This window comes from Pelophylax lessonae (genome assembly GCF_965119305.1).
Source record: "Pelophylax lessonae genome assembly, chromosome: 7".
In the NCBI taxonomy this organism is placed as follows: Eukaryota; Metazoa; Chordata; class Amphibia; order Anura; family Ranidae; genus Pelophylax; species Pelophylax lessonae.
In genome coordinates this window covers 194,535,369-194,551,751 of record NC_138774.1, presented here as the reverse complement: position 1 = coordinate 194,551,751, position 16,383 = coordinate 194,535,369, and the positions used below count along the sequence as shown (strand labels likewise).

General features: G+C 45.1%; 1 protein-coding gene across 1 annotated transcript in view; it reads left to right on the top strand.

Moving 5' to 3' along the window:
* PTPN18 (protein tyrosine phosphatase non-receptor type 18) overlaps window positions 1-16,383 on the top strand; it is a gene marked incomplete at its 3' end in the record, with an annotated part of 160,080 nt that overhangs the window by 139,632 nt on the left and 4,065 nt on the right. The window contains exon 12 of the mRNA XM_082264282.1: window positions 7,469-7,557. Coding sequence (XP_082120408.1) covers window positions 7,469-7,557 — 89 coding nt within the window. The remainder of the gene's footprint in view (window positions 1-7,468; window positions 7,558-16,383) is intronic.

The following is a 16,383-nucleotide window of genomic DNA, read 5'->3' as shown; positions in this document are numbered from 1 at the left end:
ACATTCCCTCTATTCTCAGCTGCATAAGAGCTGGGGGAGGAGAAGCAGCAGCAGCACACTGAGCTTCCCAGTAAATGACTGTGCAGAGGGGGCATGCCAGGACAAGTCTGATTATTGGAGGAGAGCATACTGAGTTCCCAGCATAGCTAGAAAACTGACCATGGTGTTTTTAGTGTGGTCAGTTTTTAATAGAGAAGCAGAGTGACTGGCAGGAACACAAGGGATTTCACACAAAGGAAGCAATACAAAGAGAAGAGGATACTTTCCCATACAAGTAAATGGTACAGCAGACACATATCAGGAATATGAAGTGTTGGGGTAACAAACGCTTTAACCTCCTTAGCGGTATTCCTGAGTGTGGCTCGGGGTGGAATTTTAGTGCCATTAGCGGTAACCCCGAGCCACACTCGGGGTACTGCCAGGGAGCATCGCTGGATCCTGGTAGAGGTTACTTACCTTGTCCCCGGGATCCTGCGATGTGTCCCTTCAGCATACGGCGGCCGGATCTTCCGACCGATGCTGTGAGTCCCGGCTTCCGTCTCCTGCGACGTGACGCTCGCAGGGGGGGTGGAACCGGCGGCAAATTTGAAAAGTAAAACACACAAACACACTGATATATTGTAATCCTATTGGATTACATTACTAAATAAAATAAATTGACATTAGTTTGCCCCCCTGGTGCCCTTTCCTGCAGTTTTACTAAACTTTTTATTTATATATATATAATACATATACACACATATATATATGTATATATGTGTATATATATATATATACTTATTTATAGTTATTTATTATATTATAATTTATGATTTTGTGTTTCAAACTTTATCATACCCGAGATGTTATAAAGAAGAACGCACAGTAAAAAAAAAATCACATGTAAATAGTTGGTTTGGGCTGCTCGTCCTTAAAGAGGTTGTAAACTCGTATACATTTTTTTTTTTTTTTTTACACCCTGCAAAAGAAAGACATAATGAGCTAGTATGCATCGCATATTAGCTCATTATGCAATACTTACCTCAGAACGAGCCCCCGCCGTGCCGCTCACTCACCTCTATGACGGGCGACATGTCTAGTCGCCCGTCTTCCGGGATCGCGGCATCCGGCCATCTGATTGGCCGGAGCCGCGGTGACGTCACTCCCGCGCACGCGCGCGGGAGCCGACAGTCACGGCACGGGGCTCTGAAGGAACGACACGATCGGCCGTTCCTTCAGAGCGCATGCGCCAGTGACGTCACTGGCGACATGTAAGGTAAATATCTCCTAAACGGTACATGTTTAGGAGATATTTACAGTACCTATAGGTAAGCCTTATCATAGGCTTGCCTATAGGTACAAGTTGTAGAGGAGGGTTTACTTCCTCTTTAAGAATTACTAGCAAGATAATGGTACCACTTTTAGCACCTAAAATCGGAAACAATCATACCACCAGGGAGGTTAAGGTTGACCATGGACACTGAATAATGGCAACTGATGTTCTAGGCATTGACTATCATTTTTCATAATCAAGCTAACTCCTCGAATGGAAGTAGGGGGGTTCTAGTTGGCCATGGACTTTGTATTGTAACAGGATTTTTTTTTTAGGTCTTTGTAAAATTTCCATGCAAGTAATACAGATTCCTTACTTGTCCTTGGAGAAATTATTTGAAGTGTTTACGAAATTACCTTATCTTTCAAACAAGTCTTCTGACACTGTATGATTTTCAGTTGGTTGCTGAAAATCTGGCCAAAATTTTCTCAGTTTGGTGGCCCTGTCAGCCGCCTTCCATCCGACATCTCTCAAAATCTAACAATTCAGGTTTTGGAAGCCTGCGGGGTCAGATGTCAAAATACAATAGGCACAGTAGAAGTTTCCTCCATCTGCACTGTGTAGTGTTAATGAAGGAAACCTGCAGGATGAAGGAAAAAACGATTAGTGTATGGCCACCTTTCTCTTACGTCCTCCGACAGTCGCAGCCACCTCTAAGTCATCACTGTTGGGTATTGACTTCCTATCCGCAGGAATAGCTAGGCATATAGACTTAGTCCAAAGACAAAAGGCATTAGCATAATTAGCATATACACACCCATGGGGGCTGTCCCATCTGGTCAATACCCCCCGTGCATCACCACTCCCAACTCAGTTTTAATCTGCCTAGCGTCAGGAATAGTCAGGCTTACCTTGTGCTGGGGCTTCAGTCTCAGCCTTCCTAATCTTTTATTTGATTTTCTTTGAAAATGTCAGTTTTTTATTTTACTTTTTACTAGCTGTTTATTTTGTCAGCTTCTAGTGTTAGTCTTCTCTTCGGATGAAGATGGATCATGCGGTGCTGGGATTCGGACTGGCCGCCCTGGTTCTCCAGAGCAAAAGGGTCAGATGAACCCCCAGCCCGCCATCGAGTGTTCAGCTATGGTACGAACGACCCATCCCTGTTCGCTACAGGGATGCATCCGTGAGGTGGCTACCTCACAGGACTTGTCTGCGGTGCTGCAGCGTCATGTCCCTGGCTCACGGCACTCCCTGTCAGATGAGGACAGAGGCTTTCCGTGCATAGAGGCTCCCCACGCCATCTGGTACAGGTAAGTACTTCTGTGTGGGGCCTCTGTCTGTGGTGGCAGTCTGTGTTGCTGTGTGTCCCCCATGTCTGTGCCTGTGTGACTCCCTGTGCGATCCCTGTGGGGATCGCTTGTGCAGATACTGTGTGTGTCCGGGGGTCCCTGTCCCTGTGTCACTTAGGTGCATTTTTGGTGGTGCAGACGTTTCTGATGGTGCAGCGACCGCAGAGGCGAATTTTCGCGCGGTCCGCCATCTTTACTATGGGCTTACATGTGTAGCTCCTCTGGGGCGATCCTGCATGTTGTTTTTGGCGTCATTCGCCGCCATTTTGTGGGCGGTGGAAGAATCGGTCCGGCCGCATGTCAGCGGCCATTTTGGCGTAGCCTCCAATGCATCCCTATGGGGCAGCCATTTTCCCAGGGTCTGGCATATGGTCCAGCCTACTCCAGCAGCGCTTCCTTCCATCAGCAGCAGGACATCGGTAGCAACGCTCTGCGAGCTCTGCAGGTTATCACTCTCAGTTTCCCTCTGTGCTATCGCTTCTAGCTCAGTTTCTTTTCCCCTTTTGGGGGTCTTTTATCACTGTTGCAGTAGCGATGGGCTGCGCACACCGCAGCGTTTTCTTAAAGGGGACAGTACTTTGTATTGCACTGTAGTTTGTTCTGATAACTTGAGCAATGGATTCTCAGAAAAGCAAGTTTCCTCCAGCTTAGTGGGGGGCCCCAGTTCTCCTGTGGCCCCGCTGCGACCCGATCTGGCTGCTGTGGTGGCGACTTTAGTGGCAAATATGGAAATGCTGATGTCTGAACGCGCTGCGAGAAAGAGGCCCAGGTTGTCTCTCTCTTCTGCTCAGATGGGGATATGGCTGCTGCTGCGAGCGTGCCCTTTTCAGGGTCCCGCTCATCCTTGGACCCCCCGGGGTCTGAGGGGGAGGCTGAGATGGAGGGGGTTGATACCTCCTCCCCGGGGTCGCCTGAAGAACGGGCGACCATGGATGAGCTGATTGTGTCTGTAAAGGACACCTTACATTTAGAGGATGAGCCCTGTCCTCCGGGCGTTGTGTTCTCATTTGGGACGCACAGGACCCGCAAGTCTGCGCAGGTTTTCCCCTGCCCAGCGGAATTCCATTACACTGTTAATGAAATGTGGCGCACGTTGAAACGTCCATTCCTGGTACCTAGTCGGTTCAAATTGCTTTATCTTTTTGCGCCTGCTACGGAATCACGATGGTGTGTGCCTCCACAGGTAGATCACACTGTGGCCGTGTTGCACAAGGCTACCTTGGCTCCTACTGAGGATACCCCGGTTTTCCGGGATCCCATGGACCGGCGGTTGGAGTCTTTAGCTCGCCATTCCTATACGGTGGCGGGTTCGTTGCTCAAACCCGTTTTCGCGTCCGTTTTGGTGGCTCAGGCGGTGGCTGCTTGGACAAAGATGCTTAGGAGCGATCTCGTGTCTGATGGTGTTCCACCTGCCTGGCTGGATATGGTGGATCAGATCCACCAAGGAGTCATGTACTTGTGTGATGCAGCCTTGAATGAGGCCCCCTTGGTGGCTCGCCTCTCTGGTGTCGCGGTGCTTAACCGGCGACTGATATGGCTGAAGAGCTGGTCGGCTGACCAGTCCTCAAGGAAAACTGTTGCTGATTTTCCCTATGCTGGCTCTCGCCTTTTTGGCGAGGCGTTGGACACCCTGGTGAAAGGCGTCACTGGGGGCAAGAGCACTATGCTGCCCCAGAACCCGAAGAGCAAGTCTTTTCGAGGCAAGCTGGGTTCTGCGCCTAGATCCAATCAGGGGTCTTTTCGTGCCTTTCGGAACCAATCCAAGGGCAAGCCCTTCAAGGCCCAGGGCAACCAGAAGAACCCCTGGGCGGGTAAGCAGGAGTCCGGCAATGCCGGCTCGGCGAGTCAATCCCCCTCTGCCTGAAGGGGCGCCCTCACCCATTTCAGGAATGGGGGGACGTTGGCGCGGTTTCCTCCAACCTTGGCTGCTCCGGATATCGGACAGGTGGGTTCAGGAAATCGTTCGATCAAGTTACAAGATCGAAATCCTTTCCCGGCCGGCGGACAGATTCTTTCCCTCCAATCTTCCTCTGCTTCCGGGGCGTCTGCAGGACTTGCATCAAGCTTGCTCAGGGAGTGATTGTCCCGGTGCCTCATCGGGACAGGTTTCGGGGGTTTTATTCGAATTTGTTCGCTGTGCCCAGGAAGGAGGGCAAATTGCGTCCTATTCTGGATCTGAAAGCGCTGAACCGCTTCGTGCGTGTTCGGAAGTTTCGAATGGAGTCTCTCCGTTCGGTGGTTACCTCCTTGAGTCCAGGAGTATTCCTGGCTTCGATAGATCTGAAGGATGCGTACCTGCACATCCCCGCTTTTCGAGGGTCATCGGCGGTACCTTCGGTTTGCTATCGCAGAGGACCACTACCAGTTTGTGGCGTTATCTTTAGGTCTCGCTTCGGCACCAAGGGTGTTTACCAGAGTGTTGGCGCCGGATCTGGGCCTGCTGAGGGCCCAGGGCATTGCGGTCCTGGGTTACCTGGACGATCTACTTCTGAGATCACTTGCCAGCCAGGGCCTTGTGCGCGATCTGTCCATCACGGTACAGACGCTCCAGGAGTTCGGATGGACCATCAACGTTCAAAAATCGGCGTTGTTTCCATCACTTCGCCTTCCCTACCTGGGAATGGTTCTGGACTCTGCTCAGGAAAAGGTGTTCTTTTCCTCCGGACTTTGCGGGACAAGCTCAGGTCCCTCAGGGACTACCCGTCCTCGTCACTCAGGACCTGTATGCGGGGCCTGGGGTTGATGTTTTCGGCCTTCGAGGCGATACCCTTTGCTCAGTTCCACACGCGGGCTCCCGAGACGGTGTTCCTGGCCGGGTGGGACAGACTGCCTCTGTCCTTGGGTCAGGATGTCTCCTTGAGTCATCAGATCAGATTGGCTCTTCTGTGGTGGCTCCAGTCCCCATTGGTGGCGGAAGGCAAGTCCTTCCGTCCGTTGGTGTGGACGGTGGTTACCACGGACACCAGCCTATCGGGCTGGGGTGGAGTCCTGGGCAACCTGTCTGCCCAGGGCACTTGGTCGGAGGGGGAGTCCTCCCTCCCGATAAATGTGCTGGAGTTACAAATCAAACTCTGTCTCTTCCAGTGGTTGGACGGTCTCCGGGGCCTGCCTGTCCGCGTACAGACGGACAATGCTACCGCGGTGGCCTACAACAACCACCAGGGGGGCACCAGGAGTGCTCGAGCGGCCCGGGAGGTGACCGACATTCTGTCTTATGGGACTCGAACCTGGTTCTGTCCGTGTTACAGCATGCTCCCTTTGAAATCATCAGGGAAAAATCGTTGCCTCTGCTGTCGAAAAAGGTTGCTTTTCTGGTGGCGATCACTTCGGCTCGCAGAGTGTCGGAGCTGGCAGCGTTGTCTTGCCGCTCCCCTTACTTGATAATTCACAAGGATAAGGTGGTTTTGCGACCACCCCCATCCTTCCTTCCCAAGGTGATCTCTGAGTTCCACCTTAATGAGGACATTGTCCTGCTTTCGCTTTGTACGAAGCCTATGCATCCTAAGGTGATTACATTGCATTATTTGGATGTTGTAAGGGCGATCAGGGTTTACCTGTCGTCTACGGAATCCTTTCGGAAGACGGATTCCCTATTTGTCCTTCCTGAGGGATCTCGGAAGGGCATGGCTGCGTCTGCAGCAACTATTGCCGAATGGATCAGACAGACCATTGAGCAGGCGTATGCCTTGGAGGAATGGGTTCCGCCCTTCCCTGTTACAGCGCACTCTACCAGGTTTTGAGTGCGTCCTGGGCCTATTGGCATTGGGCCTCGATGGCCCAGGTGTGCAAGGCTGCGACTTGGTCGTCGGTGCACACTTTTTTCAAAATTCTACAAAGTAGATGTTCTAGCATCAGCTGATGCTTCTTTTGGCCGCACAGTTCTCAGTGCGGCAGTGCTATGATGGTCCCTTGAATTTTTTTCTGGGTCCCTGGCTGTTGGCATTTGCTTTCCTGGGCTGTTGCTCCTGTTGAGCAGTGTTTTTTCTGTTGCCCAGTTGGTTCTCTTACAGTGCATGTAAGATTCCTTTCTCTGATTTGGGTACTGCGTTGCATTTTCTACGGTTGCGTCTCCCACCCCTCATGTCTATACTGCTTTGGGACATCCCAACAGTGATGACTTAGAGGTGGCGGCGACTGTCGGAGGACGTAAGAGAAAACTGAATTTTTGTAAAATCTTACCTGTAAAATTCCTTTCTCTGAGTCCTCCGACAGTCGCCGCCCCCGCCCCTCTTTTGGGGTTCTTATTACCTACTGCTATGCTACCAAACTGAGTTGGAAGTGGTGATGCAGGGGGGTATTGACCAGATAGGACAGCCCCCATGGGTGTGTATATGCCAATTATGCTAATGCCTTTTGTCTTTGGACTAAGTCTATATGCCTAGCTATTCCTGCGGATAGGAAGTCAATATCCAACAGTGATGACTTAGAGGTGGCGGCGATTGTCGCAGGACTCAGAGAAAGGAATTTTACAGGTAAGATTTTACAAAAATTCAGTTTTTCTTCACTGTACCCCAATCACATGTCTTTCACTAGCCTAAAAACAATTTAAAATTTCTGTTTCAATAGTTTTTATTAAATTTCAAATAAGAGTGAAAAAAAAATTATCTTGTAAAATGCTGAGCTGTCAGGAGATAAAGGAAACAATTTTAAACTGCGGTCTCTTTTCTTTTGCAGCCCATTAGGATTCTTTCAATTTTTTTTTTTTTTTATCTCTGATAAATAATGAACCCATTGCAGACAGAATAGGGTTAACTCTTTTGTTCTTTGCATTGAAAACAGGAAGAGGGACTTCCTGATTTATTCACAGATATGGTTATGGCCCCAACTCATCTGCTTATTCTGTATGTATCTCTCCCTCTTCATACAGAATAAAACACCCTATTATGACGATGTGGCACCTCAGCTGAACGTTTCCCGTGCCCAGGCCTTGCTTCGGAAGAAGGATCTCAGTCCATGGTGAGTAGTCAATGCTGAAAAGGGAAACCATATCGAACAAGATGTTTCCTATGTCTTCAAAATGTTTTTGTGTTTTATACATGCTTGTCAACATGTCTTAAAAAGAGTAGATGGCATTAACATGGAACTCCTGCCAAAACAGTTGTGTGTGCCTTTAGGACAGATTGCGAACAGGTCAGGTTTTGCTATAAATTGTTTTAACCTCCGTAAGGTTTTTATTTGTGTTTTAACCATGCTTCTAAGAAGAAGTGTGTTTAAATCAGTATGTTTCCCCACTGTAATGCCTTTCTAGCTGAGTGACTAGCAAAGAAGAGATTGGCATTTCAATGGAATATGCAGTTTCCCCAAAACAGCCAAATCAGAGCTCACTTTCTGTCTATCCAGCTGCATCTTTAACAAATTCCTTTTTCATTGACTACAGTGGGTTCCTTGATTCTTCCGCTCTTTATAGTTATTAATTCTATCACTGACCTTTTTATAAATCATTTTTTATTGATTTTGCTTAATATAAAACCACCTGCATTGCTCATTCGTACCTCAGAATAAAAAAAAAAAAGGTCCCACTTGTCCCACAAACGCTAGCAAATACACTTTTGACTAAAACATTTCCTTACTATCCTTCAGCAAGCCTGTTTTTAACTTTTAGCATAGGGCTGCTCAGATAAAGTGGTTTGTTTATAAAGAGGGGCAGGCATCCAGCATTTCAGACCCATGAGTTGCCTCCTGAGATTTAGTGGTCCATTTATAATATATGTGGGTTTTTAGGTTGCTGTGAACCCTCCCACTGTCATGTAGACCGGGGCAGAAGCAAAGGTAGTCTTTATGATGCCCCATCCATTCTGCTGCTTTGTAAAATCCAAGTGATGATGGCCAGAATGTACAGTACTCCCATAGGTGTGCGCAGGCTATTGCATTAGGGTGTGCATCCCAAAACTCAAACCCATGCCTGTGGGTATGTGTGTATATATATAAATATATATATATATATATATATATATATATATACACACATTTTTGTAAATATTTAATTAAATCTTTTTATGTGACAAGACTAAATAAAATTACACTTTGCTGCAATGTAAAGTAGTGAGTGTACAGCGTGTATAACATTTGCTGTCCCCTCAAAATAACTCAACACACAGCCATTAATGTCTAAACCGCTGGCAACAAAAGTGAGTACATCCCTAAGTGAAAATGTTCAATTTGGGCCCAAAGTGTCAATATTTTTTGTGGCCATCATTATTTTACAGCACTGCCTTAACCCTCTTTGGCATGGAGTTCACCAGAGCTTCTTTCACTCCTCCATGACATAATCACGGAGCTGCTGGATGTTAGAGACCTTGCACTCCTCCACCTTCCGTTTGAGGATGCCCCACAGATGCTCAATAGAAACACCAAGAAACCCTCTAGTGGGACTTTGAAGGGCAATGAACTAAGAAACAACGTTGAATAAATAATATGAAAATATGCAATTTATTGGAGTATCAAAATCGGGTTGAATAAATTTTATGTATTCAACCCAATTTTGATACTCCAATCAATTGCATATTTTCATATTATTTATTCAACATTGTTTCTTAGTTCATTCAAAGTCCCACTAGAGGGTTTCTTGGTGTTTCTGTACTGTATTAGGGCGGGCATGGCTATTTTTTTCCTCACTTTGATCTGTTTCAAACACAGATGCTCAATAGGTTTTAGGTCTGGAGACATGCTTGGCCAGTCCATCACCTTTACCCTCAGCTTCTTTAGCAAGGGAGTGGTCGTCTTGGAGGTGTGTTTGGGGTCGTTATGTTGGAATACTGCCCTGCGGCCGAGTCTCCAAAGGGAGGGGATCATGCTCTGATTCAGCATGTCACAGTACATATTGGCATTCATGGTTCCCCTCCCGCAATGAACTGTAGTTCCCCAGTACCGGCAGCACTTATGCAGCCCCAGACCTTGACATTCTCACCACCATGCTTGACTGTAGGCAAGACACACTTGCCCTTGTACTCCACACCTTGTTGCCGCCACACACGTTTGACACCATCTGAACCAAATACGTTTATTTTGGTCTCATCAGACCACAGGACATGGTTCCAGTAATACATGTCCTTAGTTTGCTTGTCTTCAGCAAACTGTTTGTGGGCTTTCTTGTGCATCATCTTTAGAAGCGGCTTCCTCCTGGGATGACAGCCATGCAGACCAATTTGTTGCAGTGTGCGGCTTATGCTCTGAGCACTGATAGGCTAACCCCCACTTCTTCAACCTCTGCAGCAATACTGGCAGCACCCATACGTCTATTTCCCAAAGACAACCTCTGGATATGATGCTGAGCAAGTGCACTCAACTTCTTTGATCACCAAGTATTATAAAGTCTAAGTGTAGTTAAAATGCAAACAAAAAAATCAGCACAAGGGACTTGATTTACTATTACTTTGATGTGTCCCCTGTGCTGTTGGCTCCTACAGGGTTTAATAGAGCTAGGGAGTTGAGACAGGCACTCTGAAGTTTCATTCTTCCATCTGTCCTCCATTCATAGATCGGAATCTATGAATGGAGGAGGGGAGTGGAAAGAGCGGGCATAGTTGGACAATATTGATGAGTGCCTATCACAGCTCCCTGAGCTTTATTACCCCAGCCCCCCCCCCCCCCAGAAGGTTACAGCTCTAGGGGAGGGGGTGGGATTGATGCAGGAAGATTTTAAAGAATGCAGGATCCACAACACAAGGGATTTTAGTTAGTCATGTCCCCCTTGTGGCGATTGTTGTGTTTTTTTTTTTTTTTTACTAAACATAGGCTGCATATTCTTTTCTAATAACATTTTTTTGTGACTTGCAATGTACCTCTAAACTTGGTAGCCAATTGACACTCCAGAAAGAGTAAATTTCCTAGCACTGCCCCCTTCCTCTTTGCACCCCTCTCCTCTTCTACGAGTGTCTAATTACTGTCTCTTCTGGCCCAGCTCCTTCTTCCCTTGTCTACCTACACAAACTTTTATGCAGCTGGTGGGGAGGAGCAAAGGAGATTTCTGACATTTGACTGACAGCTGAGTCTGCTGGGGCTGCTGCGATGGGGTGTATTATGTAAAGTTAGGCAGCCCATTCAAAATAAATGGACTTTAATGCACCTCAACGCCTGAAAATGTTGATCCTGCTACATTTTTTTGCAATGTACAGCAATGAACACTCAAGGGAAAGTTGGAGTGATCATTGGTGTCAGTGACAGCAATAATAAACCTCAAGTGCAGTTACAGTGAAATGTAGCCCCTCGTCCTCTGGTGTCAGTGCAGTGCAGTGTGGTATATACTCCAGCACTAATGCATACTGTCTTCAGTGTACACAAGGAGAACGGGGGATAACTTTATAATACAGAATCAGTGATGGCTTTGGAGGTGGAGCTGCTAGCACAAAAGGTGGCCACCTAATAAACCTAATAAACAATAATAAAACTCAAAAAAGTGCAGCGCTAAAATATTTTGCAATCATATAACAAAAAATATGTACAGAAAGAAGGAAAGGAAAAGGGGTGCACACACCTGATGACATGGTCCACAGACCTAGTCGTGTTGTGGCCCTATTGGCTAGGACTTTCACGGGTATTAGGTTATCAACACAAAGGTGAGCATATATAGATAAAATAAAGCTTTATTAAATTCTACAAAATTATTAAAAACATTTTACATCAAAAAATGACCAACAGGTCATAATACAAACTATATCAATAGTACGTAAAGACTGGTTCAACGCGTTTCGCAAATTGACATTAATCAAAAGCTGCTTGGTCAGGAACCAACAAAAGTGCCTATAGCATCTTTACAAACTTGAAAAAAAGGGAAAAAAATACATAATTACATTTCTTGCAAATTTTCATCAATTGGATGGGGGTATGTACAAACCCAATTCCAAAAAAGTTAAGACACTGTACAAATTGTGAGTAAAAAAGGAATGGACTAATTTACAAATCTCATAAACTTATATTTTATTCACAATATAATATAGATAACATATCAAATGTTGAAATTGAGACATTTTGAAATGTCATGCCAAATATTGGCTCATTTTGGATTTCATGAGAGCTACACATTCCAAAAAAGTTGGCACAGGTAGCAATAGGAGGCCGGAAAAGTTAACTGTACATATAAGGAACAGCTGGAGGACCAATTTGCAACTTATTCGGTCAATTGGCAACATGATTGGGTATAAAAAGAGCCTCTCAGAGTGGCAGTGCCCCTCAGAAGTCAAGATGGGCAGAGGATCACCAATTCCCCCAATGCTGCGGCGAAAAATAGTGGAGCAATATCAGAAAGGAGTTTCTCAGAGAAAAATTTCAAAGAGTTTGAAGTTATCATCATCTACAGCTTATAATATCATCCAAAGATTCAGGGAATCTGGAACAATCTCTGTGCTTAAGGGTCAAGGCCGAAAAACCATATTGGATGCCCGTGATCTTCGGGCCCTTAGACGGCACTGCATCACATACAGGAATGCTACTGTAATGGAAATCACAACATGGGCTCAGGAATACTTCCAGAAAACATTGTCGGTGAACACAATCCACCGTGCCTTTCGCCGTTGCCAGCTAAAACTGTATAGGCCAAAAAAGAAGCCAAATCTAAACATGATCCAGAAGCGCAGGCGTTTTCTCTGGGCCAAGGCTTATTTAAAATGGACTGTGGCAAAGTGGAAAACTGTTCTGTGGTCAGACGAATCAAAATTTGAAGTTCTTTTTGGAAAACTGGGACGCCATGTCATCCGGACTAAAGAGGACAAGGACAACCCAAGTTGTTCTCAGCGCTCAGTTCAGAAGACTGCATCTCTAATGGTATGGGGTTGCATGAGTGCGTGTGGTATGGGCAGCTTACACATCTGGAAAGGCATCATCAATGCTGAAAGGTATATCCAAGTTCTAGAACAACATATGCACCCATCCAGACGTCGTCTCTTTCAGGGAAGACCTTGCATTTTCCAACATGACAATGCCAGACCACATACTGCATCAATTACAACATCATGGCTGCGTAGAAGAAGGATCTGGGTACTGAAATGGCCAGCCTGCAGTCCTGATCTTTCAGCCATAAAAAAAATTTGGCGCATCATAAAGAGGAAGATGCAACAAAGAAGACCCAAGACAGTTGAGCAACTAAAAACCTGTATTAGACAAGAATGGGACAACATTCCTATTCCTAAACTTGGGCAACTTGTCTCCTCAGTCCCCAGACGTTTGCAGACTGTTATAAAAAGAAGAGGGGATGCCACACAGTGGTAAACATGGCCTTGTCCCAACTTTTTTGAGATGTGTTGATGCCATAAAATTTAAAATCAATTTATTTCTCCCTTAAAATGATACATTTTCTCAGTTTAAACATTTTATATGTCATCTATGTTGTATTCTGAATAAAATATCGAAATTTGAAACTTCCTCATCATTGCATTCTGTTTTTATTCACAATTTGTACAGTGTCCTAACTTTTTTGGAATCGGGTTTGTAGGTTATCTCTAAGACTGATGCAGTAATACTAAACAATACACAGAAAGGAAAAAATGAATACCTCCAATCACATATTACACAAGCATTAATTTCGTATATATATAATCTCATATTATCATCTCTTTTATGAGATTATATATGATCACGCTACTAATACATGCATGATATGTGATAGAAGGTATTCATTTTTTTTATTTTTGTGTATATTTTTTGTTATATGATTGCAAAATATTTTAGTGCTGCACTTTTTTGAGTTTTATTATTGTTATTGGGGAGATAACTTTGCTTACATTACAATGTATTTCAGTGGCAGGCGCTGGAACACAGAAAGTGTTTCAGTACCTGGCAGCTAGCTGCCGTTCTTCAAAGTGTTGCCCAAGAAGTGGACGTTCAGGACACTAAGTGCCGCACAAAGAGGGCCAGCGGGCTACGTGTTGGGCACCCCTGGTCTAAGGGCTTTTGGATATCTACATAAAGTAGTTTTTTTTACAGATAATAGTTTTCATAAAGTATGTTAAAAGCGCTTATGGGAAGATTTTTGTTGCAAATATTGGTCTGGCAGCATGGTCTTTTTAACCACTAAATACATACAACTAATGTTTATTGCGGAGTTTCCCACTAAAGAATTGTAAAAATTGTGGCTGCTTGTCGGAGGCCTTTCCACTGTTCAGGGGCACTAGGCAGAGGTGTCCTTTATCCCCAGGGTTGTTCTCACTCATGATGAAGCCTTTGGCGATCGCGCTGCGCTGCTCGCCATCTCTGCAGGGAATCCGTGTGGGTAGCCTCAAAGAAACAATGGCCCTGTATCCCAAAGACCTTGTGTTACTTCTTGGAGACATTGGGTCTTCGCTAAGGGAAGCATTGACTATCCTAGATTGGTTTTCTGTGGTGTCCAGCTTGAAGGTAAACTGGTCTAAAATTCTCCTGCTGCGTTTTCACCCAACTCAAGAGCCTACAGACCCAGATGTCCCTCTTCAATGGGTTTCTAAATAAAGTATTTAGGCCTTACTGTGACCATTTCTGTGACAGATTATATTACCCTAAATGTCTCCCCACTCCTCACTTATCTTAAACACAGATTGAAGGCCTGGAAGAATCTTCTGCTTTCCTTAATAGGTAAAATAAATCGGAGAAAAATGAAAATGATGCCCTTATTTTTATACATTTTCAGAAATTCCCCAGTCTTTATACCCAATGCAATTTTCAGGTCCAAAATCAGTCTCCACTCATCCTATTTGTGGTCTGGTGGGGCCCCTCACCTTAAAATGGCGATTTTGCAACAACCATGGAAGGAAGGGGGGTTGGCGATGCCCAGTTTCTATAAATATTTCCTGAATGGGCAATTGGTTTTTGCAAACTGTTGGCTCACTACTCCCTATGATGATGCTTCGCGTGTATCGGTTCGTATGAGACCCTTAAAGTGGTTGTAACCCTGTAACAAAAAAAAAATAAAGAGATCCTCTTCCCTTATAGCAGGTTAAACAGCACAGTGTTTGTGCTGTATAATCTGTCCCTCTCTAAGCTATAAAAAAAACCTGGTTGATTATGCCTTTTCCTGTGTTCCCCTTGGTGTGCTTACCACGGTAAGCATGGCTGCTGATCCCCGATTATTATGGTCAGTTTACGTGTCTCTGTCATCCTGCTGCCCTCCGCAGGTCCCCCTCCCTCCCTGCCTGTCAGCTCTTTTGTGGGTGTGGGCCATCTCTGCCCCCTTCTCCCATCCCGCTATTAGTGGTAAAGTAAACTTAATTAAATATCACTGCCAGCCCCTCTCTTTTATGCAGCCATCCTACGCTGTGTAAGTGTTTGTGGAAAATGATGCCTATAAATATGATATATCTTTTTTTTTAATCTGTTCTGGGTGGTCATGTGACCCCTGGCCGCTCTCCTTCCCATCTAAGGGCTACAGTGGGAGGGGCTGAGTGGACAGTACAGCGGTCACATGACCTCCACATGCTTACGTCAGAGGGGATCTTGCCCCCTCCTGCTGTGGCACCTAGATCGGAGTAGGAGAGCGGCTGGAGGTCACATGACCGGCCAAAACAGATCTTAAAAAAAAGTATTCAGAGGCATTGTTTGACACAAAAACTTACACAGTGTACAATGCCTTCATAAAAGAGAGGGGCTGGCAGTTTTTTTTTTTTTTAAGTTCACAACCACTTTAACCATTTTTTATATAAAGGTACGAAGTCTCCCCACAAAATTACCTGCTCTATGCGCTCTGTGCTCCAAGTGTGGTGTGTGGCGAGGGGTTACACGTAAGGGTGCTCTCGTCAACAGTCTCCTCATGTGCCATTGTGGAAGAATCCAAATTTAGTGCATTTATATACGTATCCGGACCAAGTGGTTTGGACTAAGTACAGAACTAAGACTCTGCAGCACGTAGTGTCCCATGGTGTACTGGTGACTTTTGATGTTTTGAAAGAATGTTTTGGGCTACCCAATTCTCATTTTTTCTCATGCTTACAACTGCGGCACCCATTCCAGTCCCAATTTGGAAACTGTCTTCTAAATTTAGAGACCAGTGATATGGAAGTACTAATCAGGGATGACTCACTGACCAAACCATTGTCTACAATTTACAAGAACTTATTCCCTCAAACTCCTAAACTGCTGAGGCCCTGTGTGTTAGTGTGGGCTGTGCTGGCTCCTAGTTTAGACCGGGAGGATATTTGGGATATCCCCTTTACCAGACTGGTGTCTAGTAGAGACCGTTTAATACATTATAAGTTTCTCCATAGGGTCTATCTCACACCTGCCAGATTGGCAAAAATATATACAGTCCCAGATTGAAACAGGTGCATTTAATACTTCCCTGTTTATAATACAATTTGTACAGATGGTGCTTGCCGTCACTTTCTCACTAAGGAGCAAATGCTTGTTTGGGTATGAAGTGCAGGGGTCAATATATATTTCCTGTGTGTCTAGTATTGTATAAATGATTTTTGATGGCTGTCATATACTCTGAATTATAAACTGTCACTACTGTTTGTGGGTGGGGAGAGGTGGTAATTAGCTCATGCTGCTCACCTTTTATATTATTGTTGAATTGCATTGTTCTTGGTCACTTGCCTCCTCCCTATGTTCGGGCGGAGACCTTAAGCTGGTATATTTTGCTGAGGCTGACACTGTAATTTTTCTGTTTTTTTTTTTTTATGTTGTCAGTTGAATTGTTACTGCATTGCTGCAATTAAAATTTTGGAAATACCAAATAAAAATAATTTTGCAAAAAAAAAATTGTAAAAACTAGATGGGGATGAAGACAGGCAAATCCTAAGAGTAGGTGAATGTTTCAACAAGCAATGACAGGGAATGTTTATTGTAAATTCATTCAATTGAAATTAAATGAATTAAATG